This window comes from Epargyreus clarus, unplaced genomic scaffold, assembly GCF_041222505.1.
Source record: "Epargyreus clarus isolate Ecla_fem2 unplaced genomic scaffold, WU_Ecla_fem_2.2 ptg000003l, whole genome shotgun sequence".
NCBI lineage: Eukaryota > Metazoa > Arthropoda > Insecta > Lepidoptera > Hesperiidae > Epargyreus > Epargyreus clarus.
The window spans coordinates 6,403,851-6,423,648 of NW_027332211.1; the positions used below are offsets into that span (position 1 = coordinate 6,403,851).

Below are 19,798 nucleotides of genomic sequence, written 5' to 3' on the forward strand. Positions count from 1 at the left end.
TCAAGAGAGCTATATAAATGATGAGAAAGGGTTTATTAATGTAATGTAATGATATATGAATAATATCTAGCACCACTATAAAAACATCTATTTTATAAAATTACAAAATTTTGTCGAAATATAAGTATCTGTTAAATATTCCATAGAAAAGACAGCTACTGCTATTAGGTAAAGATGTATAAATTCAATATTAAAAGAACACACAAACATACACTAATACTTATATCAAAATAAATGTTAATATATTTTTTTTTATTATGGAAGTATGATATAAGATAGTCGTTAATCTCGTATAGTAAATTAACGTTCGCAATATTCAGTAATTTTAATATTAAATTACAAGAAAACATGAAAAACTCCATCATTTTGTGTTGAATGTTCAAATATATAACCCAGAACTGAACTTCGATGTCTTGTTCTTGGTGAGGCCTGGAATATATCTCATCTCCCTAATTAAGAGATGATTAAAGTTAGTGATCGAGCTTATACCCTTCAGCAATCCCTTCCTCAGCTACTTGCTGCAATTCCACAAACTGCGCTTCCATCAGCTTTTTGGATGTTCCCAGATATATAAAATCATCGTCTTATGACCTAGCTACACTTCGTCTGATTCTATTTCTTGGGAACCAGGGGTTTTGTGCTGCTTTATTCAAGCCATCAACTCGCTCAATCAAGAAGTTCGTGTTGAACGAAAATTACTCTAACTTCTGTACTAACTCCGCAATGTGGTCTTCGCAGCACGAAAATGTTCATTTATGAATATTTGCCATTAGCAGTAATTAAAGATTCAAAGTCCTTCTACCTAAACACCACTAACCATGAAGCTTGAAATATTGAGTTCCATTCCATTATATTTGTCATGAATGCTACGAAATTAAAAGTAAATAATATTTCCATAGTGGATATTCTCCTGTTATAAAACTAATCTAAATCAAAATCTTCATTTACAATAACTTACGACAAACTTAACCAAGTAATCACTTAAATCTAACTTCTGGAGTATTCCTATCACGTGTAGCAGTTGTCCTCGTCAGCATGGTCGGAGCAGTCAATGGTTCCATCACACAATTGAGCGAGTGCGATACATCTGCCATCAACACATCGGAGTTCTCCACTTGGACACGGTGAAGCATGAGCACTGAGAGATCCCGCATTCCCTGAGTAATCGTCTACTTTGTCGACCACTGTGCCGTTGACTTCCGGGGACTCGTCAGCGATTTCTGCCTGGTTCGCCGAGGCGGCTTTCTGGAAAATAAGATTCATAAAACATATAACACTGTAGATATTTATTATTTCGATCTGAACGGGGACAAAAGTGAGTGTCCTTTGGCAAAGTAAGTATCACTTAATTTCAGTGTCAATGTATAATTCCTTTATTTACTTTTACACAGATTTAAATAAAGTTAAACTAAATTTAAACCAGCGGAGGCTCAATGTTCTTTTAGCAAAAGAAGAAAACAATTAGTTAGATATTTTATAGATACAACGAAAAGTATTTAAATTTCATCTTACTCTTAACATGGCGGCACCATTGATAGCTTTTTCCAACTTAGTCATAGATTTATCAAGCCGCGTCGACGGCGATAAAGTTGTTGTTGTCGTCGTAATTTTCGACTTTGGTAATAACTTAGGTCTTTTCTGTGGTTCCTCTTTCTTTTCCTTTTCTGTGTCCTCAAATATCCCAACATCACCAATGTTCACATCTTCGACAGAATCGTGTTTTTCTTCAACATTTTCAGTTTTTTTGGGTCTGGTTTCTTTATAAATGTTAGTCAAGAATCTCCTTACGGTTACTGGACCTTCTCCGGATTCCTGTTTAGGTTCATGAAGCATTGGATGCGAGTATGGTGTTAGACGGGAGGGTGATGGTCGACGTGTGAAGTTTCTTTTGAACGCGTTGTTACTATCGCTGGTTTCGAGTAACTCCTTGCTGCTGTCACTTTCTCCTGTAAAATAATAAGAATAATAATAATTGATACATATGAGGTCTGTCGAAGTCGAAATGAATGCACACTCAACGGTTGCTGGAACACGACTAACTACGATTTAACATGACAGAACGCGCCGCGCGGCGTTACCAAGACTTAGGGCGTGACTTAGCAGCCTTTCGGCACCCGTTTGTCCGCGCGATATGCCGCCAAGGGACTATTATATTCTGTAGAGGCCCTATTCTGTAGTGCGTTACATAATCAAATAATTATTAAGTATTTAAATGAACATTTATTGTGATAAAACTGATAAATATAAATTAATAAGAAAGGAAACCTGTAAACGTATTTAGAAGTTCTATTTTCTGTTCGTGTGGATAATTGGGATGCCTGCATTTTTAAATATTTCGGAACAAAAAATACTAACCGATCCTATGTAAATTGTCAGTCCTGTCTGCAAGCTGATGCACTCTGTTTGGTCGTCTGATGGACGGCGCTGGGGCAGAACCGGCTGATTCCTCACCAGGTTCTTCACCAGCTTCGTTCTCAGTAATCTTCCTCATACGTGGCTTGGGTCCACACAGCTCTTCGCTTTCATCTTCACCAGAAGGGCAGTCCGTGTAGCCGTCGCATATCCACCGCTTGAAGATGCAAGGACCAGAATGACATCTGTAATGTTAAGATTTATTTTTATATATTTACATTTTTATGCTACGTAGTAACGTAAATAAAGTATGTTTAAATTGTGGGACCAAATAATTAAATTAAATTATTTGATTATTTAAAAATTTCAATAAATCCAATCTATTAATTTAATATTCTAAATAAAACAATAAAAAGCTAAAGTTTAATTAATGAAACTAAGCCAAACAAAATACACACTTAGTCAAAATAGCATTTAGAACTGGCAATAGAATAGCACTTTATAAATAAGTACACGTTTACACACCCATTTGAAAAGGACTCATACAATAAGAAGTATGAATACATGTGTCGTAGAGTAGAGTAAGTGCATGTAATTTGTTTTAGATGAGTTCAAGTGACATTTAAGTCATCTAGATCGTAGATAGTAGCTTGTTACGTTTTAAGTGCGCCAGAGTATCTGCATATTACAAATTGCATGCTACAAAATACTAATGCAGAAATGTTAAAAGGTAAAAGCTAGTTATCCGCTATTCCGTCTGTATACTAATGGAGTTAAATTGTATTTTGATTATTTTGAATTAAAATTTAAAATTTTAGTTTTATTACTATTTTTGGTAGAATCTTAAGGAAAATTACACACATATCTTAGGGATAGGTAAAACATTATTTTCTAATGTAAAGTCAACACGCAATACGTAAGTGTGTTGGCATATTCGCTTGTAACACTAAAAGGATACTTTTAGCAGTGAGACAGACAAAAATAGTTTAATGATGTAGATGAGCTATTCAATAACCTACCTAAATTCATTTTGTTCGCAAACAGCACAAATGGCTTCATCTTCTCCTCCGGGACAATCTTTAGTTCCATCGCAGATCCAATCCCGTGGCACACACGACCCGTCTCCGCACGTGAGCTCACGTTCGTAGCACGGGCTCCTCGCGTTGATGCACTGACTGCTCGAATACTGGTTGCAGTTGAATACCCCTGCTAGCTCTCGGGGCATAAACCCTTCGCAGTTGTCTACGATAGCTGAAAATTAGCAGAAGTCTCAAATTAGCGATATTATCAATAAATACGCACATATTCTAAGTCCAAATGTAACTCAAGTACACAAAAAGGTAGGTCAAATATCATTACGTCAAACATTACTTACATCACATATGAAAATAGGATAATGGTCAATAAAAGTTGGGGTAGACTAGTTAAATCAATTTAATTGATTATTTATATTGCAAAGTAATCATTGTAATCTTACCTTTACAGAGATTGTAGCAAGGCATCTTCGACGAATATGGAAGTGGACTACATTCAGGTTCGAGCAAGGCGCAAGCGAAGTGCTTTACGCGATCGCTGCAATTGGTAGCGACGAGATACTCAATCTGAGAGAGCAGGGACGTGACTTCGACGTCACCGAACTTTGCCGGCGATCCAGCGAGATCGTACGGGAGAACACCTCGACACAGCGGGATGCGAGTTGAACGACATTGCGGCACTAAAACATAATCAGGTTCTACGTCAGTATCCGTATTAACAAGATATGTATAATTTTAAATTTTAAGTGCGACGCGTTAATTTTAAAAAGCCAAAATCAGACATTATTGAAATTTTTAGGCAAAACTAATAGAAGACCGTTATTAGTACAACACAACAATATTTGTTTGTTACTAAGATGTGAGATAGAGACAAAAAATCCATGCATGCGACATACCGACACCATCAAATTTAGCCTTCGTACCTGCACACTGCATGTTAATAGCCCACATGCATCCCTAGATAACATTACAAAACCGAACATACCATCTGAATTTACATTAATGGGATACTTTTTCGTGGTGGAATCATCACCATCACGCCACGTTGGTAACGTAGGAGAAACTCTAGTGTTATAAGCTGAGCTCTGTGTTGTGGACTTCATTTTTTCTGCATCCTCTATAGATATACCAAAAAGTTTAGAATGACCTGAAGTGAACTTGATGTCAGCATTCACTACTGGGCGGCTGTAAAATTCTTGGATCTCGAGTGGAAGTTCAGGTTCTACAACAATAGGCTCGTTGAAAATAGTTTTCTTGTTTTTAGGTAATAGAGGAGACTCCTTGAAAACAAGTGGCCTTAATTTGGATTGAAACAGTTCATTATTCTTCGTTGTTTGTCTTTCACCCAAACTTGCAAACTCATTGACGGATTCTGCACTTGTAAAAGTTTCCACTCTTGTGGCTGCTTCGGTGCTTGTGGTAGTGATTCCAGTACCATCCTTGAAGTAGATAGCCAGAGGTTTCTCTGGTTTTTGAGTGATATGGGGTTTAAGTGTTGAATCGTTTGGCACGGTATTAGTGTCTTCCAATAGCTTAGGTGATCTTATTCTCTCTGTATCAGCTTTTTCATTGCCGTATTGAACTTCGGGCTCAATATTTTTAGGAAATACTGGTGGAATAGGCAATTTCCTTTTTGTACTGCTTTCAGTAACTGAGTCTACTATGGAGGTCAAATCAAAATTGTTGTCAGCATCAGCACCATAGAAATCAATTTCTGATGTTTTCGTACCTGCATTGTATAAAAGTTATTAACAATCATATTCATTTAATAATAATAGCAATCGACTAAAATAACATTATGTCCCAAAACGAAAACAAAATGTGAGGTGTTGTCATATTTAGCGGTGTAAAGTAGGAACAATACTAAAGAGTGCAAAATGCATCGTTATAAACATAAAAATATAAACCCGTGGAGCACAACATGGTATCTACTATATTAATTGTATGAATATAAGAAATATATGTTAATTAAAAATTGCAGTATAGATTCAAATTACGATTATGTAATTAACTAAATACAAAAGACAATTTCATGGAACAATACCTCCTTACGAGCTTACGAATTGTATAAATGTTCCATTCTATGGACCTAGGCACCTACGTATGAAATACCCATCGAATAGATAGAGTACGAACATCATATTATATATTTATACAAAATATTCAATGGCTCTATGTGTTTTGAAAATAAGATATTCAGTTATTTCGAACGCGCCCGACGTCTCTTCTATTGGGCTCTAGCCCAAAGCTTTCATTTCAAGCGGGTTCTATTGAGTGCTTAGGTATGTCTTTCAAGTGATAGTTATATTTATAATATGTTTAAGTATAGCAACATATCTCAGGTCTAAAAATCTAAATATTGCAATAGTAAATTGAAAGATTTCTTTCTATTTCTGAAATTGATTATTATCATGACTTAGTATTGATCTTAGTATTGATATATATTGATCATGACTTAGTTTATATTATGACTACTTAGAAGTTTGTACATTGTTCATCTATAATGCGCAGCCACTCGACTGTTGACAGATTTCTGAATAAACTCAAACACGTATCGTTGGTCTCCAATAAATTAGACGAAGCGCCAGTAGCTTAAACAGTCGCTTAATCTCAACACAGTCTAGACAACTATCGCATAGACATTAGGAGCCGCTGGGTGGTCAGCCTAGGCATAAGTTAAAGGCACTATTATAAATACCCAGTGTATGTTTCCGTGTACTTGTTTCCGCTTCCCGACTTCTTGCGTCTGGCTTCTTGCGGTCGGATTTGCTGATACCGCTATTTGATTGTGCGCTTGCGAAGCTCTCTTCCCAGAATGTAGCGTTCACTGTATTTATATCAGCTTCCATGTTATCTGGAATAGTTCAAGGTATATATGAATATTTTTAAATTACGCGCTCATATATGAATGTATGACGTCATGTTATAAAGGTTGCTTTACAATTAGTAATCGTAATTATAAAACACCCGTAGTCATTTGGGCATATTATAAGGAAGTCATAAAACTAATAAAACCGTAACTTTAATTTGAATACAACGAAGACAAGTAACCGGAATTATAATATACATATGTACATACAGCCAATCGTTGCTTTGTTGGATAGAAGATTCACACTTTAGATAGGCAAGCAAAAGTAGAGCTGCGTCTGAGTTGCAACAAGGTAAATAGGATTACGATTGCATATGAATTATAAGAGATGAGTAGACTTTATCTTTATTTAAAATCAATTAACTATGAAATTATATTTTAAACGCAGAGGAAAATTTATAGCCATAACTGGTAAAATAGAATGCCTATTTACATGACACTTGTTAACCTTAACAACGAGCCAATACTTGCAGATTTGAATATTATCTTCCCGTTATCTTGCATAGTACAATAGTGAGGACCTACTAACCTCAAAACCGTCAACGTATATGAAAACATACGAGTTATTTTAACAAAAGTAGGCTCATTTTAATTATGTATACGAACTCTGACATTGGATATAGAACATTGTTAGTGACGTAACAGAAAGAAGTCACTGCCAGAGATTGGAGACGTGCAGCGAAAGCAGAGATCAAAAGTCACTAGCACAATATGAAATCGGTGTCTGGTTCAACCATTAATCCTTATCATCATTGCTCAATAACTGATATAAATGGTAATTAGTGCAGCTGATTCAATTCTGCCGTCATTGGGTAATACAGTCTAGATGTGCGGATACCCACGAGTTAATGTTATTAAATAGGTATGACTTAATGCATGGATGTAGCAAGAAGAACATTAGATTTAATTACGAGCTTCCGAACGCGTTCTGCTTGGATTTTTTAAATTTAACACAAGAAAACTGAGCTTGTGGTTTTGTAAAAAAATGTATCTCATGACAATAAGATACTCTATAGGCATACGTGTAAATGTTCCATTAAAATCGGTTTAATTGTTTTCTAAGATTAATCAGTAGAACTACAAACAGTTTTGGCATCATAAGAATTATAATTTTAAATTAATACGAAACAATCTACACTAATATTATAAAGAGGAAAACTTTGTTTGTTTGTTTGGTTGTAATGAATAGGCTCAAAAACTACTGGACCGATTTTAAAAATTATTTCACCGTTCGAAAGCTACATTATCTACGAGTAACATAGGCTATACTTTATATGAAATATATTTGATAAATAGATTTTGAGGCGGTACAAAGTTTGCCGGGTCAGCTAGTCTTCCAATATTAAGGTAGTAATTTAAGCGTACATAGATAGCTCTATTATCAATCGATTACTCGGAAACTAGACAAGACTGGAACGGTAACGCCTTACGTATTAAAGTCAAATTGACTTGATTGGCGTGTAAGTGAAATGGCGCAGAATGTTCATTAGCCGTTGCGACGTATGGCTAATTGCTTCGCCGACAACACCAACACGAGGTTAATCATTAAGCGGGATGTAATTTCACGCCGGCACCCTAGTGTCCACTTGGGTCAGTGGTTCTCAACCTATTTTTAACAAATCAGTCCAGGCAAAGAGAGCATAACTATAATTATTCTTAAGTGACGTCCCACTACTTGTAAGGCTTGTAAGACTTACTAGTAGTTTTGAAGGTGGTAGAACCCTTTGTGGTTCGACTCCGGCGGCACCACCGCGACATCTATTTCTGCCTTATAATAACAGCGTTAAGCGCTGTTGTGTTCCGTTTTGAAGGGTGTGGTAAGGGAGACAGACTTTTCCGAGGCGTTCCAGCTTAGTCCTCAGGGGTAGCGGCGCATCTGTGGCCGACCTCAGGTAGGAATATCTAATCCTCTCTGGGGTTGATTACAGATCTCCATGGGCGGCAGTAGCAACTTACCCTCAGGTGGACTGCATGCTCGTCTGTTACTCTTATATTATAAAAAAAAAGAAAAAAACTTTTTCAGATTATCAGAGCACGATAGAGATCTTTAAGGAAAATAGGTTTCCTAATTGAATTTTCTTATGATCAAGGCAAGTTATTTTGGCAGTATTTCTAAGTGTTAGAGGGCACAATCCATACATCCATTATTATTACGTAAGATAGAATTTTAGCGCCCCCAACCTAATCAGATAGGAGTACCGGTTCAAATAGCTAATTGATCATACTTGTCATTAAATAATTTACATACATTCGATGTTTTGAATAATTAACGAGTAAATCAGTTCATTTTACTAAACAGATTGTTTACAAATAAATAAATAATAAATGAATTACAATTTTAGATGTTACACTTAATACGCAGATATTTGTCCATTTGTTTCTAAAAATGCCGTTTGTTAACGAAAATAAAGATTGAGAACAACTGACGCTCTCATATATGTAGCAAAACCTATTAAATATTACATAACAGTAGCATATGAGGTGTAATTTAGAAGCCGCATAAGCTGCTTATTAACGTCTTAAGGCTATTTTATAAATTTCCCCTTAACGACTTTACATGTATTTCAATATTAAAAGCAATCATTGATTTAATCTATTTTAGATAAAGGTGGTGTATTCAAGGACCTACAAGTAAATGCTTATTTATCCCTATTACTTATTGTTGCATAATTTAAGGATAATTTTACGGTTTAGCGGTTTACGTGTATGAAATAAATGCTGTCTACAAAACAGAAGGTAGGAAGGAAGGAGAGCTAGACTTTAAGTTTTACTCAAAGCTGTCAACAATTGCACGTACAACAACTCCATTTAAATGATTCCTTCATTCTGTTCATAAAAAGTATACAAAACATATAAAAATTGGACTTTGGTGATCAGTAAAATGTAAAAAATAAGAAACCAAATACCATTACGACATCGCCGTAACAATATTCTATCTCAATAAGGAAGGCATTTTTCAAAGTCAGATAAATTACATTGAGTTAAGTAAGGGAATGAAAGTGGGATCAGAGGGCACGTGTCCATAAACATAAAATTGTATAAAGCTCATCTTTTAGGGTTCCGTACTGAATGGATAAACACGGGACCCTATTATTATTGTTAAAATATTGGATCGTGAAATACTTTAAATAATAAAATCTTATTTTCTTAGTTCAGACACATCTTTATTTCTCTAAATATTTGACAAGAAGTAATAACTCAGAAAACATTACCAAAGAGTTTAGTAACCTATAACAATACTTTTTGGATATAAAGATTATAATATTTACTTATTTACAACACGCCTCCTTAAATTTATAATCTCATAACATAACTATTACATACTAATAACATATCTAAATCAATCTTAACTCTAACCTGTTCTTCAAAAAACTTGCCTTATTTAAAGTCTGCCAAATTAAATTTAGTATTAATTTTTACAATATCAATTATTTTCTTTTCATAGTTCTCATTTACATAATGATACTGCACTTCGATGTGCTTCGAATTCTTTGTAAAGTTGCCGTATTTAGCTATTGCAACTGCACCTGAGTTATCTACATACAGTTTTATTGGATCACGAAATTTTACATCAAATGATTCACTTAGTAAGTTTCTAATAAAAAGTACTTCTGTTACTGCCTCTGACATAGCAGTATATTCTGCAAAAGTTGAACATTTAGTTACTGTATTTTGTTTACGTGATTTCCAATAAATTAAGTTTCCATACAATCTAATAATAAAACCAGTTGTAGATTTTCTATCAACATTATCTCCAGCAAAATCAGAATCTACCATACAATCTAATATTTCAGTATCCACATTATCATTATAAGTTAAACTTAGATCCTTAGTATTATAGAAATATTTTAATATTCTCATTGCATATTTGTGGTGTGTTTCGTTATAGCAACTTTGGTATCTACTCAAATAATTAACACTGTACGCTACATCTGGCCTTGTGCCTGTACTAATATATAACAATTCACCTATTATATTTCTGTACTTAATAGTTTCATCTATTTCTCTAACTTGTTCCAGTTTTAAATTTGTTTCCATTGGAGTATCATATAACTTAGTATTTTTCAGATCATATTTTGCAGCCAAAGATTCAATATATTTTGTTTGGTTTAGAGTCATTATACCTTTATCCTCACTATAATCAATATCTATTCCAACATAGCTTTTAACTTTACCCAAGTCTTTCATAATAAATCTTTTCATTAAACTAGTTTTTACCTCGTCTATTTTAGTTTTATTTTTACAACATATTAAAAAATCATCAACATATATTAATATATATATTGGATCTTTGCTTGCTCTATTAACATATAAACAGTTATCATAGTTACTTCTAACAAAATTCAACGTTTTAATAAATGTATCAAAACATTCGTACCATACTTTAGGGCTTTCTTTAAGACCATAGAGTGCTTTTTTCAATTTGTAAACTTTATTGTCGCCAATTTCATAACCTTTCGGTTGATTTACATAAACTTCTGATTTTACATAAGCATTTAAAAAAGCTGTTTCTACATCCATCTGTTCAATAAATAAATTATTCTTACAACTGTATGACAATAAAATTTTCAAAGTTTGCATTTTTCCGTCCGGTGAGTAAGCATTATCAATGTATTCATTTTGCTGAAATCCTCTCACAACTAATCTAGCTTTATAAATATTGTTGCTTTTCTTTCTGAAAACCCACTCAACATCTATAACCTTTTTATCTTTTGGTTTTTCAACAATTTACCAAGTATTATTTTTATTTATGCTATTTATTTCTGAGTCCATTGCTATTTTCCATTGTTTATAATCATTGGAGTTCATCACCTCCTCAAAAGTATTAGGTACACTGGCATCAATATAGTTAACATATATAAAATGTGAAACTGGATTACCATATCTAGAAACTGGATTTCTCTTTCTCTTTTCTACTACATTTTTGTCTCCATTATCATTTAAACTATCATCAACTACAAGATCCTTCAAGGTATTATTAGAATTAATCTCCTCCGCGTCTTCATATTTTTTATCACTTTCCTCATTTACTATTTCTTTTAAAATTTGGTCTAATTCTAAATCTTTATCTTTTGGATCATCTACTTTTTCTAAGCAAATCAGTTTAGTATTTTCTTCAATTACCTGTACATGCCTAGCATTAATTATTTTGTTATTTAATAGAACTCGATAACTATTTTCATTATAACCTACTAAAATACCCTTTTGTGCTTTATCATCCCATTTACTTTTTCTTAAAACTTCTGGAACCCTAACATAAACTCTACTTCCATATATTTTTAAATGTTCGACATTTGGTTTTATTTTAAAAAATATCTCATAAGGTGTTTTATTTTCTACCGTATTTGCAATTGTACGATTTTTTAAATATGCTGCTGTTTTTATAAATTCAGGCCAATACCTTCTGTGAATTTTAGCTTCTCTCATTAAACACCTAGCTATGTCCATAGCAGATCTGTTATACCTTTCCGCTACTCCATTTAATTCATGAACGTAGGGTGGACATGGTAATAACTCTATACCCTTATACCTTATAAAATTGTAAATCTCTTTATTTAAATATTCTCTACCATTGTCACACTGAATTTTCTTAATTCTTTGGTTGAATTTATTTTCTAATAAATTTACAAATTCTATGAAACAACTCGCAACTTCAGCTTTACTTTTAATACAAAATATCCTTGTGCATTTACTATAATCATCGATAAATGTAAGAAAATATTTCTCTCCACCATAACCAGTAGTACTATGTGGACCATTTAAATCAGTATGAATTAATTCTAAAATTTTAGTTGTCTTTGTTCTATTATTTTCAAAAGGTACATTACTCATTTTACTTTGTATACAATTTGAACATTTCATTTCTGTGCTTTCAATTCTATCAGGCAAACCATCTAATAATTTATTATTTATCAATTTATTCAAATACTGAAAATTAACATGACCAAGTGCCCTATGCCAGTTTTCTTTCTGAGTCAAAGTTATTGAATGTGCATACATTTCTCTTTTGCATACAAAACTTTTTATAGAATACAAATTGTTTATTTTATCAGCAACAACTATTAATTCTCTGAGACTATTATAAATTTTTGCATTTTCATTTTTTGCTACTATAGTGCAACTTTTAGTTATTTTTGAAAAGCTTAACAAATTTTGTTTAATGCCTTCAACAAAATAAACATTTTTTAAATCTACATACTTTAGATTGTAATAGGTTTTAAAATAAATTTTAACAGTGCCTACTTTAGTGGCTTTTAACATGTTACCATCTGGCAGTTTTACATAAACAGGACTTTTCAGATCTATAAAATTATAAAAATATGTATCATTTTTTATTATATGGTCGGTACACCCGCTATCTAAAAGCCAATTAATTTCACCATCATTATCATATTCTTGTGTTACCTGATTTATTTCGGAATTACATACTTGAGCTGTCCATGACTCTCCTGCAAAGTTGTTTGAAGATTTACCACTGGACTGACCTTGACCCTTAAAATGTTTTTGACCTCTGCCTCGGATATGACCTCTATAATATCCACCGCTGTTGTAACCTCTCTGTGATCCTCGCTGACCTCTAGCAGTTTGTTGTCCTTGATTATATCTCTGTGCATACCAACAGTCCTTCTTGAGATGACCAGTCTTTCCACATACAAAGCATTGAGCTATAGTTTTCGTGGCAAATGTGCTCATATTATTTTTCTTATCTGAGTCTCTAGTAGACATATTTTTCTCTTTTATTTTTGGAACATACATAATCAACTGTTCTTTGTTCTTCTGGAATTACATCGAGAAAGTCTCCAATATAACTATAGCTTGGTGGGAGCGCTCTTAAGAAGTATCTTAACTTTTCAGGTTCATTTATTTTTCCTCCAGCCGTTTTAAACTCATTTATTGTTTTCTCGAACTCCACAAAGAAATCTTCTATAGTATTATAATTGTTCAGTTTAATCTCTTCTATTTTCGCTCTGCAAATAATTTGCATGGCTGTAGACTGTGTTAGGTATATCTTATCGAACTTACTTAGCATTTCATAGGCTGTTTTACAATCGGTGATGTATTCCAATTGCTTGTCAGAGATTGTACTCATAATTATTGTTCTTGCCTTTAAATCCATCTTTTTCCATTCTGCTTCAGCTTTTTCCACTTTCACAATGGCGGCCTCGTTGCATTCTTTGTACTCCAACAAAGTTAATAATCTAAATTTCCAGCTTGAATAGTTTGCGCCATCAAAAATAGGTATCACAATATCTTCAATCTTCGCTTGTTTAGCCATTTTATGACAGTAACGTTTTCCTAGCATTTAAACAAATTTTTATTTTCTTTCTTGCACGCGTCTTTTTATCACACTGCGTTTTTCTTGAAGTTCTTATTCTTTTTATTAATTAACCACGCTCTGCTACCATGTTAAAACATTGGATCGTGAAATACTTTAAATAATAAAATCTTATTTTCTTAGTTCAGACACATCTTTATTTCTCTAAATATTTGACAAGAAGTAATAACTCAGAAAACATTACCAAAGAGTTTAGTAACCTATAACAATACTTTTTGGATATAAAGATTATAATATTTACTTATTTACAACAATTATTACTGTCCGTCTGTCACAGGGCTCTATTTTTAAAATCACAATAGATACATACATATATCCACAGCAGATTTTTTATATAGATCGTATCATTATGAGAGTGACTTATTATGGCTTTAATTGTGTATTATTATAATTATAACAATAGATACTAAAAGAAACAAACGGTGGTCCACATGCAAGTTAATACTTTAAGTTCGTAACAGGTGATACGTTAAGTTTTAACACAAATGTACTTTTATAGTTGCTAAGATAACGAATACCAAAAATTAATAATAAAATAAAATTTGATAGTACAGAACCGTGCGTGTGCGGCTTCGACTCGCACTTGGCCGATAATTGTAAAGTTCCGTTTACAATAGCGAGCGCGAGGTCAACTTTCGTTTTGCCAATCCTTCGCAAATAAGAGACAATTTCAAAGCAACTTAACAAAATATGGGTACATCCGGCCACGCGATGTCGCCGAAGCGCGCCTTCATATAATATTATTATAATTTACTAAAGCCTTAAAGAACGCTCGTAAGATCCCTTCGCGTGTTAAATGCGAAAGTGTGAGATTATTTATGAAGAGTTCAAAAGTAACAAAGTACAAATTTGCACATGAAAGGACCGTAATTGTTACGAAAGTTATTTTATGATCCTGCAGAGCTTCCGTCCTGTAATTATCGTAATTTAACTCGTAAATTAGCTATAAAAGCTTTCCATATGTAAATTTTTTGCCTAATTAACTGAAGGATTTTTATCTTTCGTGTACCTTACAATTTTTATGGTTAAGTGTAATGTGGTATATTCCGGTTAGTTAAAGCTTGCATTAAGTGTGGAATTTATGTATTTGTGATATGCTACTTTTCCACAAAAAGTACAAACTCAATATTAACAAGAATACAAAAGTAGAGTCTAATGCGCTTAACCTTTAGGTTCACATCATTATGTTTATCCATTTGCGCGACAATCTTACACAATAATTGTAAATTACTAATGGCACTCCGCTATTACATAAGAATTGCAAAGAGCAGAGGACTGCGTGTAAGGATGTTTTAGTGCAACTTAGCTTTACATAACAGGAAACTATACACATGTATTATATAACTTAATATACAGGGTGTATTTTTTTTCAAAATGAACTCGTTCGATTCCCGGTTAGGGAAAAAAATATTTTAAAAAAGTAATGAAGCAGTTTTAGTTTTTATCATAACCGGCCTCGAAACTCCTTTCAGCATTTTTCGCTAATTCTTATAGTTGCGGATTTCGCCCTGAAGGCCCGTTTGAAAAATTCACCCTGTATATTTTTTATATATATTCTTTAATAAATGAGCTGGCCCCACGAGCCACTTGGAGTAACAACTACAGATTATCAGTAATAAATAATTATAGGATGCTTCTTGCATCGTGTATGAGAAGAAATGTTTTGAAACAAATTATGTTTCTTATAATTTACACATTAAACGTACTTATTACATATCTAGGTAATGGATGATAAAGCATAATAGTGTTATTAACTTTGTTTCACGTTTGTTATGACACAGTGCAAATTGCAAAAAACGAAAGAAATATATAATTTAAACTGTCATATTTTTATTTGTATGTGAATCCTCTCTACTGTTTATATTTGCGTAAACATCAAAGGTGAAGTAATGGTTTTTACTTACAGACAAACAAACATTAAACAACATGTTTTAGTCTGTAAATACAGAAACTGAGACACGCAAACAAACACTTAAATTTTATTTGGTTAGATGATTGTTCGGTGGCCAAACAAGTCTGCGATTATGTACGACTCGACTCAGATAGCTCACCAAACATTGATAACGATTACAAAGCCTTATGCAAGGAATAGGTTACCGGAAGTGGCGTATTCGCGAACATGAAGCATCGGACAATATAATAACAGTTACATGATTAGTTACCTACTAGTTGAGTAAACAATATGTTTGCATTAAGTAATTCATTGTTAAGCATTGAAAGGTAAAAAGATAATCGAATAGCCTATTACGAAAAATAGTGAAAGTAGTTGAAAGTGACGCTTTTATACTTTAACGTAGGCTTCCCTTGTGATGTGACGCTAGACGGTTATGTAGGCGGAACCATTTTCATATACATGCTAATTTGTCTTTACGCTAAATAGATGTAACTAAATTTAACTTAATACATCTCATATACAGGGTGAATTTTTAAAACGGGCCTTCAGGGCCAAATCCGAAACTATAAGGATTAGCGAAAAATGCTGAAAGGAGTTACGAGGCCGATTTTGATAAAAACTAAAACTGCATCATTAGTTTTTTAAAATATCTTTTTCCCTAGCCGGGAATCGAACGAGTTCATTTTGAAAAAAATTACACCCTCTATATTATTCCACCATCTGATAGTGTCGCTTACAAGGATCAAATTCTGGGAACTAATATTATGTGACAAATTAAAGGAAAAGGAAAATTTTGAAGAAAATACATATTTTTCCATACATTGCCATACTAATCCTTAAGGATTATACATAACAAATGATTTATGTGTAATTCTTTGGAAACATACGTAAGTCATACCATTGAAGAATATGTTGGTTAATCAACTAATTATTCGATGTTATAACCGTGACATACGGCTTAGTATGAGAAAGTAATAGTTTGGCAAATAAATTACCGCCGTTTTTAGGATTTATTTTTTAATAAAAATAGATAAGTGATTAAATAGTAAATTGTTATTGTTTGTTGTTTATAACTACGTTTCAACAGAAAATATGATTTTCTATATCTCTTTGTTTAGATATCACTCGGATTTGACTCGAAAAAGACATTCTCGCAAATTGTCAATTTTACATCTGTATTAAATGAAACTCCGCCCATAGCAAGTTAAATCTATTATCATGGTCCTAAAAGTAACCTTAACTAAGTCGGACATAAAAATATAAATTCTTGAAGAACAACACGTCCATTTCGAATGATTTGAAACATTAAGCCAAAAAATTGTTAATACGCGAAATGTTTAAATTGATGAATGGTGGGAACTTAACTGCCAAATTAATATAAAATAATATGTATTTTCTTAAAATTGAGGCTTTTCCTTTAGTTTGTAATTTATCATTACTTCCCAGATTTTGATCCTTATAAGCAACACTATCAGATAGTGGAATAATATAGAGGGTGTATTATTTTTCAAAATGAACTCGTTCGATTCCCGGCTAGGGAAAAGGTTATTTTTAAAAAGTAATGATGCAGTTTTAATTTTTATCAAAATCAGCCTCGTAACTCCTTTCAGCATTTTTCGCTAATCCTTATAGTTTCGGATTTGGCCCTGAAGGCCCGTTTTAAAAATTCACCCTGTATATGGCAAATCCAGTTAAATACACATAAAATTATGCATCACTTAAAAGTTGTAAAACTTATAATGTAAAATAATTGTAAATGAATAAAGTAAATTTTATAACATTGCATTAACCCTGCCAATTAATAAACCCTTATGCACTACATAAGGGTTTATTAAAAAAGGCTAAATCTAAACTATGTAGATTAGACTTCAGTTCGCATTATTCATGTACTTTAATTTAGTCTATTAAAAATTACATATGGTGTTGCAAGTCAGAGGACGAATTCTTTTTCGTCGGGGTAAGTATATTCACTACTTCCACCACGATTAATTTAAAATACATGTATCTGCAAAAAGGGTTTCAGAAGCTTACCAGGCATGAGGAAGTACACGAAGACTGCGAGCGCGACGCACACGGCGAACAGCGCGATGGGCCACCGCAGCAGCCGCAGCACACGCATCACCTTGCTGGCGCCCACGCCGCCGCCCGCCGCCACGCGGTACAGGCTGTCCGGGTGCGAGCCCTGGAACGAACAAAAACGAATTAATATTACGAAAAATAATAACAATTATAGGCCGACCTTAGGACTCTAAGCTTTATCTGAGTGCCTGAGATATTTGAGAAAAATAAAGTTCTCTGCGGTTCATACGCGAAGTCTACCGATTCGTACTCAGTCAATTTTGTGCACTATAGTCTAGAGTATTCCTACCATGGGAGGTGATTTATACCCAGCAGTAGAACTATAATGCGTTAACGATCACGATACTTTTATTAGAATGTATAGTGTCGTAAGTAGGTAGTACAGTTATATTTAAATACTACATCAAACCCAAAATAATTATTTTAAATTAATTATTGGGACGTTTGCTAGTCGATCACAGGCTACGTAATATTAGACGAATCCGGAACTCACGGTTTATCAAAGTAGGTTTAATTACCTCTACGCCATGTGGGTCGTGTCGGCATTGTTGGATTTAACACTTTAATAAAATCAATTAACGTATTATGTAAGCAACGAGCTTCCGCGGTACCGCGGTCAGCACCATTATCCACGGTTTAAACATTTTCACGAATTATAAATATCTTCGTCACTCCATGCTAAGTCCTCCAAAATTAACCTTCGTAGATAGAATAAATATAGATTAAATTCCATGATTTATAAAGGTATTAATCGTTTTAGGCTTAATTCTTTTATTAATTAGGTATATGTCCTTAAAACTTTTATGGTTATGTAAGCAGAATGCGTATATTTTATACTGGATTAGGTATCTTTGGTAATAATTTAGGACGTTTTACGTTTTTAGTAGTTTTAATTAATTATTACATTAGAATATATTCCATAATAACGCCAATTCTTCATTAGGACACAGACCTTTAAAATTTAAGATGGACGGCGGAGATGAGATTAACCCAAAAATCATACATCGCCTGGAAGCGATTTCTATTTAATATCTTAATTTAAGATAACATTGCCATTCTTTTCATAATTTTTCTTTTATTCGTTTCGTACCCATTGATGTACATATTTTATGTAATAGAAGTCTCTCTACCACTCTACCACTTAGATATTATCAAACGCTATAAAATATAGAAACACAAAAGAGGTGTACTTTCTATAAAAGCGATTTCTCGCAGATAATTATTGGAAAAGCAACAATGAAGAAATTAAGATATACATGTAGAGTCTTATCAATGGTCTTAGCTAAACGTTACTCATGAAATTATTCGAAGTGTAATAAGAAAAATATATAAATAAAGTCATTACATCAGTAATACATCATTAATAAAAATAAAAAAAATCTACAAATGATTAAGGAAATAATTTCAAGAGCTCGAGTGCAATAAGTCTCAGTGAAATAAATGAAGCTATCTTATTATGACATAACAAGAAATAGGCCCGTTACGAGTATATATAATTTATCTGTCAACCATAAGCCATAATTATTGTATTACTTTCTACAATCAAACTTCTACGCGAAGATTTCCTTTGTTGTGTGTGCTATAACAGGTATAGTAACGCATAAATATAAATACAAATCAACAACCGTGTAAGCTAAATTAATCTTTAAGGCTTCGTCAACATTCGAACTTGATAGCTTTGCATGAGAGACATGGTCATCTTGTACGACGCGAGACTGCTTGCGTAATACTTTTTGTGTTAATTTCATTTTATATTCCGAAGTCAAAGTCAAAGGTCGAAAATGTTGACAGACGTAGGTGTTACCGTATTATCTAACATTCATAGCCCGAAACAATTTGGCCTGGAATTTCAAGATCTTATCGATTACCATACGATGCGTATAAATATTTCGAATGCTTAATTTGCAATATTTATTCAAAACACATTTATGAGCAACTTCACCTAAAATGACGTAACGGTTTCAGTATAAAATGTGTATTATGTCATTAAATTTAAGCAAGCTGTCTCGTGAATAGCGCTCATAACTTTTGTATAATGCACCTAAATGTGGGCACTGACTTAACATAACATTCGTGTAACACAACAATTCAGAACCGAGCTTTACTGTTAAACATTTTAATGCGTTACATGTTACAACTTCGAATATCGTAGTTAAATGAATGGTTATTTATAGCTGACCATTAACAGTTCTGTGAAGTTACTAAGTATATAATAAGTGTTAAGTACCTATGTG

General features: G+C 33.2%; 1 protein-coding gene across 5 annotated transcripts in view; it reads right to left on the reverse strand.

The window, feature by feature from the left end:
• Window positions 1-272: 272 nt before the first annotated feature.
• LOC140751542 (uncharacterized) overlaps window positions 273-19,798 on the reverse strand; it is a 91,007-nt gene continuing 71,481 nt past the window's right edge. For all 5 annotated transcript variants that reach the window (XM_073085481.1, XM_073085446.1, XM_073085471.1 and 2 more), the window contains 8 exons: window positions 17,517-17,667; window positions 6,085-6,240; window positions 4,372-5,115; window positions 3,830-4,066; window positions 3,372-3,603; window positions 2,356-2,597; window positions 1,513-1,946; window positions 273-1,245 (listed from right to left, as the gene is read on the reverse strand). In XM_073085481.1, coding sequence (XP_072941582.1) covers window positions 1,009-1,245; window positions 1,513-1,946; window positions 2,356-2,597; window positions 3,372-3,603; window positions 3,830-4,066; window positions 4,372-5,115; window positions 6,085-6,240; window positions 17,517-17,667 — 2,433 coding nt within the window. In that variant the 3' untranslated portion in view covers window positions 273-1,008. The remainder of the gene's footprint in view (window positions 1,246-1,512; window positions 1,947-2,355; window positions 2,598-3,371; window positions 3,604-3,829; window positions 4,067-4,371; window positions 5,116-6,084; window positions 6,241-17,516; window positions 17,668-19,798) is intronic.